Consider the following 12,904-nt stretch of genomic DNA (forward strand, 5'->3'; position numbering starts at 1 on the left):
CAGATTATTTATTATACCAAAAAAATACAGCTGAATGATATATATAATACTCATAAGCATCTTCTAATCTTCTTTACCACTTGTTCATTTTCATTTTCATGTCTCATTATCGAGTGACTGAGGCAAGGAGAGAGAAGATCAATCCCAGCCTGCAGAGGGGGAACCTGAAGCAAGCTAAGAAACTGTTAAAGGTCATACAAGGAATGGAAGAGCCAAGTGTCTTGACTCTCAGAATCAGGGGCCAGCTTTCTGCTGGAGTAGCTAGCCAGTTCCAGCTCAGCAACTCATCTTTTTGTTGACCTTTTTGTGCTTTGCTTTCCACGAGTATTGGGGGTAGATGAAGCACAGACTTCTTAATGATAAAAGTCCAAACCAGCATCTCTCAGCAAATGCACTCTCTGCCCCTCTGCCTCCCAACCCCTTCCCGGATAGAACATCTCAGTTTCTCATGGGTCTCTAGAGATTTGGCAATGGTGCTTCCTCTGAAGGTTCCAAAAGGTGAAATTCAGAGCTAAATAACTGCGGCTTCAGCCCATCCATGTCCTGGGGTACCAGAAATCCAACACAAATCTGCCATGTGCCATCATTTATTGAGCTGAGAATCCATACAAGGTAACAAATGTTTACATTATCATACAGTAAATAAAGCATTTCCAGGGCTTAATAAAAATGATTGTCACTCACTGTGCTTCACAAAAAATTTCTTTTAATGAATAAATAATTTGATGAAATCAAAAAAAAAATATTTACAATATAAACAAATGAAAAAGCTTTGGATCTATTTCACCCGGTCATCTGGTTTGACCTTTTTAGAGTGAATTCCTGTCAAATTGTTCCTCCATGAAACATTATTGATCAGAGAGAAACTACCACTCCAGAAAGTTAGCAGGGTTTGTTATGAGTTCTTTGTCTGTTAGTTCAGGTAAGCTACTTATACTTTCTGTTATGTATGTGTTAAAATACAAATATTAACTAAAATCATATATTATCATAAATGCCAGACAACATTCTCCACAGAACAAAAATATACACTTAGCTGTGACAATAACAAAGGATCACAGGCAACAAAATTAAACCTCAAAGGGACAAATTCCTTCATAAGAATATAATTGTGCTCTTTTAATTTACCAGATGTCTAGGCTGCTCTTTCAAGACGATGATTACGAACACAGTATCCGACGACCGCAGAGAGTGTGTTTTGTGTTTCTGTCAGGCAGCAGCAGTATGGTGGAAAGTAGGCAGTGCAGGCGGGTTTATAAACACTTTCTCGGGCTCTTAAAAAGAGCCAATTATACAAAGCAAAATAAGCATGACACTGAGAAGTCTTCATCTCATATACACAAACATCATGGGGCTTTGCGGTTCCCGGGAGGGCGTGAGGGTCTGCAGGGCATCTTTCTCCATCAGCCAGAATTCAAGTATTCTAAAGCGACTTCATAGCAGAACTTGTATTGGTCCTGGGGAAACAGCAAGGAAAAAACTGTCAGCCGTATGACAGCCAGCTCCAATTTTAGTTAAGATGGTTATGCCAGATTAGAGACTTAATTGGAGTCCATCAATCTCACCACCCAATATGGGAAAGGAAAAAAGTCCCTCTATCTAATACTCAACAGCTTATAGTTTTTTCATTAGTTCCCTTGCAATTCTCGACCTTTTATTCTTCCATATGAATTCTGTTGTTATTTTTTCTAGGTCATTAAAATAGTTTCTTGGGAGTCTGATTGGTATAGCACTAAATAAATAGATTAGTTTGGGGAGTATTGTCATCTTTATTATATTCGCTCGGCCTATCCAAGAGCACTGAATGTCTTTCCAATTATTTAAATCTGACTTTATTTTTGTGGCAAGTGTTTTTGTAATTTTGCTCATATAATTCCTGACTTTTCTTTGGTAGATATATTCCCAAATATTTTATACTCTCAACATTTGTTTGGAATGGAATTTCTCTTTGTATCTCTTGCTGTTGCATTTCAACAGCTTATAGTTTTTTCATAGGATCATAGATGCAGAAGTAGAACTACCCTCCTGAGAACCAACTGAACGCTGCTCCCCCACTTTTATGGCTAATGAAACTGAGGGGTCACACAGGTGGTTAGGATGGGAAACTATGTCCTCTGACACGAGGCGGGGTTCTTTTTACAAGTCCTCTCTTGTTTCTGTGGGCAAACAGTATTTCAGGAAGATGAAAAACCAGGGTCATCAGATCTCCTGAGAGAGTGTCCAGAAATATGGCTTAATATCGTCATGTGTTAGCAACACACACACACACACACACATACATATGTGTGCATAGTTACCATGAGATCAGAGGAGGTAACTAGCAAAACCTAGCCTCTTTTCCTGAGTTGTTGGACTCTGTGCGATATCATCAATCATCATCATCATTACATCATCATCACCATCTTTAATCATCATGGCTGGTATTTACATAGTCTTTATATTTACATAGATAGATAGTATTTATATAGCTTTAATATTTTCAACATCCTTTGCAAATATTATCTCATTTGATCCTCAGGACAACTTTGAGAGGTAGGTTCTGTTACTATTTCTACAGAGAGAGAAGCCGAAGCAGACAAAAGCAAAAGGGATTTGTCCCAAATTACTCATTTTCTGAGGCTACCTTTAAACTCCTGTCTACCATCTTATCTACCTGGCCCCCAGCTGCTCGAGAAGATAATAAGGAATGCTTCTGCTCTTGATTTTGTCCTTCAGTTAAGGAGGGTCCTCCTGAGCCAATGAACACATTAGTTAAGTATCCACTAAGTGCCAGGAACTGTCCTAAGCACTGGAGAGACAAAGAAAGGTAAAAGGCAGTTCCTGCCCTCAAGAAGCTTATAGTCTATTTACAATCACCCTCTATTGACAAAGTCACAAAGTAGCTTTTTTAAAAATTACTGGTTAATTTTTAAATAGGAGGTGGGGCTTCATATAAAATCATCATTAATCAGCATCAGATCTTTAGGGCGGTTGATTTAAGATCCTTAGAGAGTACTATGATAATGTTTTGTTTTATGTTAGCACATGGAAAAGACCCAGATATAAAGTGCTGCAATGTTAACAATTTACAAAAAAAATTTCTCCTCATATGAGTATTATAGATTATAGATTTAAAAATGAAGGAGCAAAAGATAAAATAAAAAATCACAACTACCACTTTCATGCCTTAACTCCCACCCCCCCACAAACAAAAAAATCCGACAATAAACAAACAATATGTACAAACAAACTATGTATTTGTGTCTTGATTCATTCTTCTTTTTAATGGGGAACATCCCAACCAATATAATAAGTGATGAGGATAGGAGACTAGATCTGTGTTTACTTTGATAACAGGGAACTTCCCATTAAATAAGTTCCTTCTACCATGAAATGTCAGGACTTTCTCTATAATTTATTGTCCGAGAGCAGCTGAGAGCTTTGAGATTTGCCCAGTGTCACAAAGGGTCAGCAGAGGGACTTGAACTCAGTTCTTACTGGCTATGAGACTGACTTTTCACCTACTAATCATGCTGCCTCTCACTAATGAGTAGTTCTGAGATCCATGTCCTGGGTTGTGATAGTGGTCATTTATACCTTAGTAAGAAGTACTAAAGAGGTCACTTTTTGCTGGGGTGGTCTTTACTAAACTGTTTTTCTTTGCTGTAAGAGAAGAGTTCAATGGAATGAGGCAGAGAGTGGGAGATGATTGGAAGATCCAAAGAAAAAAATCAAGAGAATATTCAGGAAAAACCCAATGGGGAAAAAGAAGAGAAGTTATTCTGGTTTGCCTTTATACATCAGAGAAGGCTGACCTATAGAGTCCTGAGGAACCTTTGGAGGGGAGTCACAGGAGAGAGAGAGCCTGAATCCCATTTCAGGTGAGCTGTTAAATGGCTGAGTTTCAGACCTTTTCATCAGTAGACATGGCCAGGGTCATAAATAAGTAAGCAAATAAATAGCTAGATAAAAAATACACACACATACACACACTCATCTATCTACACACACACACACACACACACACACACACACACACACACACACACACACACACACACAATATCTTGTTGGCCTTGTAAAAGACAATAAAAACATCCCTTCTTCACCAAACCACTCAGTTTTTAGTTATGGCTCTGGTACCTAACTCCAGGATTTTAGTGAGGATCGAACGAGATATTTTTAAAAAAAATGTTTAGTTCAGTGTCTCACACATAAAAGGGACTTGATAAATGCCTGTTTCCTTTTTATCAATCTCTGCCCTTGGAGATATAATTCTCATTCATTTTTCATTCTAATTGAGAATTCCTTTACACTTAGAGCTTTTCTTCTCATATACAGATTAGACAGATGGGACAAGAGATATTATCCCATTTTATAGATATGGAAACTGAAAGCAAGAGATAAACCAAGGCTCAGAAGAAGTAGACTTGTCAGAGGATAGTGAGTTGCACTTATCTGGAACTTTTAAAACTATGCTACTTCTCTTGAGGAAGACTTTCCAGCTGAAAGTAAGCCCCTTATGTAAAACAATTGTTTTCTGATTTATTTCTCATTTGCTTGTTGTATTTTGAGGACTGAGCATAGCACCTTATGGAGATACTTAGCAAATGTCTGTTGAACTCAGTTATTATTATAGCCACCCAAAAAGATAAGATTATAATAAGCATGGACACATACATACACACATGCAAAAAGCATTCTTTAGATATGACAAATAAATAAAACATACTTCTATGAGCTCAATTAAAAAAAAAAAAAGTCTATTAGGGGCAGCTAGGTGGCTCAGTGGATAGAGCACCAGCCCTGAATTCAGGAGGACCCGAGTTCAAATCTGACCTCAGACACTTAAGAAAGACTTCCTAGCTTTGTGACCCTGGGCAAGTCACTTAACCCAATTTTCCCTCAGGAGGAAAAAAAAAAACTCTCCTAGTCTTATGCTTCCCATTACAGTAGGAATTCTTTATCTGGGTATTATCTAAGACTAAGGTGTCCAAGACTTGAATTCCAGGAATTCATGAACTTGGATAGGAAAAAACATCTTTACTTTGACAATGAAATTTAGTATTCCTTTAATTATGACTTTTGAAAAAAAAATTTGAAAAGGGGTTTATAGGCTTTGTAGTATAAAATCAAAGGGTTAAGAACCCTTCATGGGGAGGGTACAAATAGGTGAATAAACTGAACATTCTTTATTATTCACCCTAAAAAAAAATCCTGGGTGGATGGCTATTTATTGAATCAATATTGTTCTAACATTTATTATTTTAGGAATTAGTAACATTTATTTCTGAAAAATTAAAAAAAACTCCTTTAATTTAAAAAAGTTTCAAAACCGTTTTTTAACCTAATGATGGTGCTGTCAAGTTAGTCACAAAGAGTAGTAATATTTCTATTATTTTTGTGCTTTATAGAGATGACACAGATTTTTACCACTGAAACCTCAGGGACCCCCATCCCTTTTTATGGAAAAATGGTTTTGTGCATAGATCTAATTGTGCAATTAATTTCAATGACTACTAGGAACCAGACAGGAACATTACCTCGCTCTACTCCTTTAACATATTAAAATGCATTAAGTGGTGAAATGTAGTAGCTGGCCTGGGGCCACAACACAGGCAAAGAAACACAGAAGGGATTTCACGCTTCAGAGCTGACGACCCGTAACCCCTGGAAGTCACTGAAATTGCCCTGTCGTACTCATGACTATAATTCTCAAAATGAATCTGCCCTCTCCCATCTCATCCCCACTAAACAGACTGCCAATTCCACAGGATGTGATTACTGGCTTCTGGATTAGTCAAATAAGGGAAGCAGGCAGGAATACAACTAATTAGAGCCCCGACCTCCCAGCATCTCCTAAGAGCCTGAAATTTTCTTGCCCTGCAAACTGATTATACTTGATCACCAGGTACAGGTTGTCTTCTGCACAGCAGTCCCTTCTTTCAATTCCTTTGCTTTTGAGCAGTATAATTAAGCCATGTGAGGTGTCCCTCTGCTTAGGGGAGAGAAGTTTCTCCTTTTTTTCTAGATGCTTCTACTTTCAGGCTCATTAATTAGTTTTAGGCTTGGAATGAGGGCAAAAATGGAATGTGTGCTGACAAAGAGAAGACTAGCTCGCTGCTGGGATCCAGGCATAGAACTGCGGAGTTTATAATAGAGATCTCTGAGAACCTCTAGTCTAATCTTCCCCCGAGGATCAATGTGTTCCATGACGTCACCAACAGGTTGTTATACTTCCTCCAATAGAAAATGTTCAGCAGTGGGGAACTCACCACCACTCCCAGAAAGGCCACTCCATTTTGGGGGCTGTTGTTCTAATTTGTAGGAAGGTTGTTTTTCTCCTTATATTGAACTTAAAACTACTATTGTAATTTCGCACGATTTGGAGTTCAATCTTTGGGCCCAATCAGAACAAATCTTGCTCCTCTTTTATACGACAACTCTTTAACCCATTCATCTTTTCCCACTTTTTGTCAGTTAAGCTAATTTTTTTAGGGCTCAGTTTCCAGCATGGTTTTAAATCTGTTCACTCTCCTAGACATACTCTTGATAAAGTAGACCAAAGTAGACCCAATAGCTCACATGTTTATAATTTCTCTATGAACACTGAAGTTCTAGTGATGTACTTCCAGAAAGCGTTTGACCTTTATGGCTACCATATCCCTTTAAGGCTGAAAGTTTATTAAGTCTTTTTCACATGAAAGGTTTTCTAGAGCTATATTTCTTCCCTACCCCCTTTTACTTATATCGTTAATTTTGAACTCAGACCTACAGCTTAGCATTTCCCCTTGCTAACTATTGTTATTGGCTTTCAAAGTACAAAAATAGTGTCACCTTCACAGTCCTAATCGAGCCACTGTATTTCTTTCCTTCATCCAGGCCACTGATGGAAATAACAGAACAGGACCAGGGATACTTCACTTGAGGTATCTCTCAAGCAAACACTAATTCACTAACCGTACTCTTTGAGTTGGCTTGGGCATCCAAATATGAGGCCATCTAATTGTACTATTACACAATTCATAATGGGGTAATTGGTGGTACAGTAAATAGAGCGCTGGGCTTAGAGCCAAGAAGACTAATCTTCTTCCCAAATTCAAATCTGGCCTCAGATATTAGTTATGTGACCTTAGGATGGTCATTTTACCTGTTTGTCTCTGTTTTCTCCATTCCAATATTTTTGCCAAGAAAATCCTAAAATGGCATCACAAAGTCAGAAATGACTGAACAACAATAAGGAACAACACCGTGTATAATTCTCTACTTTGCAAAGATAATTTTGAAGGGCTTTGCTGAAAATCCAGACACAGAAAATGCAATAGCATTCCCTTGATTTGCTCGTCTGAAAACCTGTTTTAATAAAAGAATATGCAGTTAGTATGGCATGACCCGTTCTTAATGAATTCATGCTGATTTCCAGTCATTGTTTCTTGTCCTTTTAAATGCTTATATCATTCATTCCTTCAGCAGTGGGGTGTCTTCCTCCATCATGCGCTCTCTAATGAGATCTACAACCACTCAAACAACATCAGTTTGATCTCTAAACAGGAAAAAAACCTAATGGATAAAAAATGCTTATTATTCAGATTATATCTGCGACAGATACTGTGGTGGATGGACAATGAGCCACGTCCATACTTGAATAGAAAGAAGAGAATGAGCCCTGAATGAGCATTGGGAAAACTACACAGTGACTTCAAACAATCTCAAGCTATTTTGTGACGCCAGAACTCATCTTTTTAATATCGATAAGTTTCTAGCACATAGTCAGCACTAGTGGCTGACTGGTGATGCTCCATGCCCATCATCATGTCCACAATCTCCAAAGAGGAAATGTTGGGGATGACCTAAAGGAAAATGGAAGGTATATGATTCCTCTATTTGTGTGCAAGAAGTGGCGTTAATAATATAATCTGAGTAAGAGATATTTGGAAAAAGAGACGGGCCAGTTTACATAGTTAGAATAAGAGTTAACAGCTAGGCAGTCTACATGTTGTACTAGCAACGCCCAAAATGTTTAAAGAAAAAACTAGAAAGAGGTGTGCAGAATATTATATGAACCTCAATTGAGAACTCAATAAGAGAGTTCTACAAGATGAGAAGGTAACATTTGATTGTGATTTGTAACATTGGATGCTTCCAAATTTCATTTATGAGTATGTGCCACTTCTCTTGCAATTAATTAGGGTAGGAAAAGAAAGCATAACAGTGGGAAATAATGCTGAATAAAGATCTCAGGATAGAGATGAATCAGTCAAGCCAATCAACAAAAATGCACTTAAAGACCTCCGAGATCCTGACACAAAAAAAAGTATCACTTCTCTGGGAGCAGGTGCGGCCTGGCACCTGAAGAACTACAGGTGCTCTGATTTACTGGCCATCTGGGGACATCAAAAACTCACCACTGTCTAAATGGCAGAGAAGATTCAAAGAGAATACTCTCCAGTGGTTACCTGGGGCAAAGTTCCTCTCCCTGCTCCATCCGCCCTTTGAAACTAAGAAGGTTTGGGAATTTGCAGTTTTGATCTTGGATTTTATTCTTACTGATTCTCCAACTTAAAACAAAGCCCTTATTACAGACTATACTGATGTGAAGCAAAAAAGATTTACATATACTAATAATTCAAAGCAGAATTATTTGGTCCAATGTTTTCATTTAGAATGAATATTTTACAGTGTAACCTCTAAATCAATAAATATTGCTATTCATGGAAACACTTGCATTTTTCTGATAATGTGATATAAATAATAATGAAATATACATATATATTTTATTTGTGTACACGTTTATTAATTTTACTTGGTGACTGGGGTTCTTTGATTAGAAATGCAGTGGCTACTTACGGCCCTGACTCAATACTGATCAACACAGAAACTTTAATCTGCTCCATTTTTCTTATCTGAGTTGGTTTGCTCCATCTTAGACAGTCTGATTCTCTGCTCCCAGAGACCCACCACATTGTTGCTGGACTTAGTGTAGATACTCAACTGACTTGAACCTGGTTGCAGCTCAGAACTCTTGCATTTTACCAGTCCCTGCCTTCAAGGAAGTAGGGACTATTAGGCATGCCTCAATAGGCCCTAATCTACCTTTATAGTTTTAAAAACATACATGACTGTGTTACAATTCTCTTAACACCATACCTGAGTGTCTTTTTTTGTTTTTGCCTCTCCAACACCTAACAGAGTGCCTGATGCATAATAAATGTTATAAATGCTTGTTAGATTGGACTGAAATAAAATTGATAGTGCTGGGAAAACCACACAAAATCTTAAATTTAGACAACACAAATCTCTTCTCCTGGGTTCTCTTAACTCTTTAATGGGAACACAAGATTGGCAGAGAGAGAGAGAGAGAGAGAGAGAGAGAGAGAGAGAGAGAGAGAGAGAGAGAGAAAGAGAGAGAAACAGAGAAAGAGAGAGAGAAACAGAGAGACAGAGAGACACAGAGAAAGAGAGAGAGAAAGAGAGAGAGAAACAGAGAAAGAGAGAGAAAGAAACAGAGAGAGAGAAACAGAGAAAGAAAGAGAGAGAGAGAGAGAGAGAGAGAGAGAGAGAGAGAGAGAGAGAGAGAGAGAGAGAGAGAACACACACACTTTGGAGGTTGCCTAAAATGAGGAGGTGAGAGCAGTTCCCACTTCATTCACCTGAAAACACACACACACACACACACACACACACACACATTCTTATACACCAAAACCTAGTTTCTGTCCTCCCACTCTTCAATCAGCAATCATTTTTTATGTGCTGAAAGCTAACCTGACTCAAGAAGCAAAATTTTCAATCTTAAAGATGTCCTTTGAGAATGCCCAGCTTTCAACTCTATTTGTATATTTTTTTCTTTCATTTTTTTTTTTACAATTTCATTTTATTTGCAGTTCCAAATTCTTTTTCTCCATCTACCCCTTGAGATTGCAAGATTCCTGGGGACTTAATAAAGAGACACTTAGATAATCAGAATTGCAAAATCTGAGGGGTGCAGAGAGCAAAGAGTTGTTCTCATATATTAATTCTAGAATCCTTTCTTCTCCCTCCCATATACATTGAATTTGTGTGAACCCATGGGGCCCATATCTAACAATTCAGTCAAGAAATATTTATTGGTGCCTAGAGAAAATGAAGAGCTGTATTAACCATGCACTATTTTCTTTGATGCAGCTTACTGTGGGGGAAAAAAGGTCCCTGGAAAAAGTTCTAAGGGGGTAGGGAGTTTCATGGTAGTACTTTCTGACACCTGCCAAATTCTATTCCATCTCTTCTATTTGTAGAACACACCATCTATTGATTGGTATTTCCTGGGAACCCTAAGGATTCAACAGAATGAGCCTATGCATCTATAAATCAGGCAGGCTGGAAAGTAATGTACAATGGTAATTACAGAAGAAGGCATTTTTGGGATTGAGGAAAACACTCTCAGGAATGCTGTGATCTGGAATCTAAACACTGAGCCTCTTAGGTTCCTCAGAGGCAGCACTACAAATAATTGTTGATAGGATCATATATTCAAAGAACCTCAGAACATCAGATCCAACTCCCTCAATGATGAGGAAAGTAAGGAACAGTAAAGTTTAACGATTTGCTCAGGATCATAGTATGTGTTTGCTTCGGGATGTCAGCCCAGGTTTTCCTGACTTATTCCAGCATGTGTTCTACTATACAGAATTATTCCTCCAGGAAGGACACTTTAAAGGTTAACTATGGCTATGAAAGAAGAAGTATGTAGTTAGCACCTTTAATTGTTAGAATTTTCTATGTGGTTAGACATGGGGAGGGATGAGGGAAAGAGAATGATCAAAGATGATTTTAAAATTATGCATTTGGGAAAGTGGAATGATGGTTACATCCTTGACAGAAATGGGGAATTAAGGGGGGAAAGTTGGCTTTAGGAAGAAAGTTAAGACATCTTTAAGATTGAAAATTTTGCTTCTTGAGTCGGGTTAGCTTTCAGCACATAAAAAAGTGATTGCTGATTGAAGAGTGGGAGGGTGAACTTACAAGACAGAAACTAGGTTTTGGTGTATAAGAATGTGTGTGTGTGTGTTTTCAGGTGAACGATGTGGGAACTGCTCTCACCTCCTCATTTTAGGCAGCTTCAACACGTCCCCCTGTATCCAATCTGTTGCTAAGGTCTATCAATTGCACTTTTGTGACATCTCTCAAATGCATCCCCTTTTCTCCTCTGACATTGCCATCACCCAGAGGTAGATAGCTTTCCATCTACACTATTGCAATAGACTTTCATCAAGTCTGTCTGCCTTAAATCCCTCTGTATTCTCACTTATTTTCCCCTTCACTGTCAAACTGATGTTTCTTTAAGACAAAGTCTATGACCCCATATTCAATAAACTCCAGTGGCTCCCTATTAGTCCTAGGATCAAATATAAAATCTTGTTTGGTTTTTAAAACCCTTCATAATCTAGACCCCAGGTTTTTAAACCATGGTTTTTGACTCTTTATGGGATCTCATAACTAAATATGAGGGTCACGAAATTATGATTTATTATTAGCAAATATTTGATTTGTATACCTATTTTATGTACCTATATATCTAGTGTCACATACATCTTTCTTGGACAAGAAGAGGTTGTGAGTAGAAGAAATTTAAGAGGTGATTATCTAGATCCTTCTTATCTTCAAGCTTCTAACATTTTATTCCTCTCCACCTACTCTGCAATCCAAAGCTCCCTGCTCCTCAGACACGGCACTCCATCTAACTGAGAGTTTTCCCTCATGCTTGGGACTCTTTTCCTCCTGTCTTTACCTTCTGGCTTTCCTGCCTTTCTTTAAGTCTCAGGATCATTTCTAATTCCCCTTAATCTCAATGCTCTGAGATTAACTCCAATTTGACATGTATTTAAGTATTTTTCAGACATAGCCAGTGTAAGTCAAAGTTAATCTGAGACAGGATGGCATTAAGGTCTGGGGAAAAGGAGAGAAAGTGTCCTAAAGTAGGTAGGACTTGAGTCCGGAAGGCAGCAAAGCCATCAGAGGTGAAGAGTGAGAATATTTCAGGCGTGGGGAACAATCTACATACTATGCTGTGCTATGCTGTGTCTGAGAAACAGTTCACTGCCTCTGTGACTATAACCAAAAAGTTTATGCAGGTAAGTAAAGTATAAGGAGCCTAGACATGCAGAAAAAAGGCCCAGGTTACGAAGAGCTTTAAATACCAAATAGGGGGCTTTATATTTGATCCTGTAGGTAATATAAAGAGCCACTAGGAAAATCCAAATGATTTCTAATGTCTTAAGATCCTTCCTACTTGTTAGCCAGCAAGGGTCCTTTTGGCACTTAACTTTGTGCTCCACAGAAAATAATCATTTATTTCATCATCACATCAAAGTACCATATTCTGTATTATTGACATAGAAAGAAGCCTGCCATTTCTCCCAGTAAGTCTTGTAAGCAACAGAATTGGCTGCCAGCTACAGTAGGAAAAAAAAAAAGTAAGCTAACCATGGAGGATTCTATTTCTAATATAGATCTATTTAATTCAGGCTTTTTAGTGAGCAAAATGACATTTTATCAAGGTTAGTTATACTAAATGCCAGCCAAGGGTTATAAGTTATACATCTGTCTTGAAACCAAAAAGTAGCCAAATTCTGAATTTTTAATTGGGGTGTATGTCTGCCACGATATGGCAGCCTTGGTAGCGCCTCCCAAATCAGAGATGCCTTTTGATTCCAAATGACTATCTTCCACTAATCTTATCCATATAAACCTAAGAATTCAGCTCTTTGTGGATTCATTTGTGCCAGTCAGTGGCTCTGGTGTACTATCCCATTCAGGGGCTTACCCACCAATTATCTGACAACCAATCAGTTGTCAATTCATGCAGCACTCATCTCTAGAAAGTGCTTGGAAGGATTGATGTTTGCCATATATACCCTATACAGAGGAGCAGGCGGGAGCAGTGGGT

At 38.2% G+C, this 12,904-nt stretch overlaps 1 protein-coding gene across 6 annotated transcripts in view; it reads right to left on the reverse strand.

Annotated features, from left to right (window-relative positions):
* Nucleotides 1–571: 571 nt before the first annotated feature.
* PTPRM (protein tyrosine phosphatase receptor type M) overlaps nucleotides 572–12,904 on the reverse strand; it is a 938,548-nt gene continuing 926,215 nt past the window's right edge. For all 6 annotated transcript variants that reach the window (XM_074275249.1, XM_074275231.1, XM_074275235.1 and 3 more), the window contains one exon: nucleotides 572–1,457. In XM_074275249.1, coding sequence (XP_074131350.1) covers nucleotides 1,404–1,457 — 54 coding nt within the window. In that variant the 3' untranslated portion in view covers nucleotides 572–1,403. The remainder of the gene's footprint in view (nucleotides 1,458–12,904) is intronic.

Source organism: Sminthopsis crassicaudata, chromosome 1, assembly GCF_048593235.1.
Source record: "Sminthopsis crassicaudata isolate SCR6 chromosome 1, ASM4859323v1, whole genome shotgun sequence".
NCBI lineage: Eukaryota > Metazoa > Chordata > Mammalia > Dasyuromorphia > Dasyuridae > Sminthopsis > Sminthopsis crassicaudata.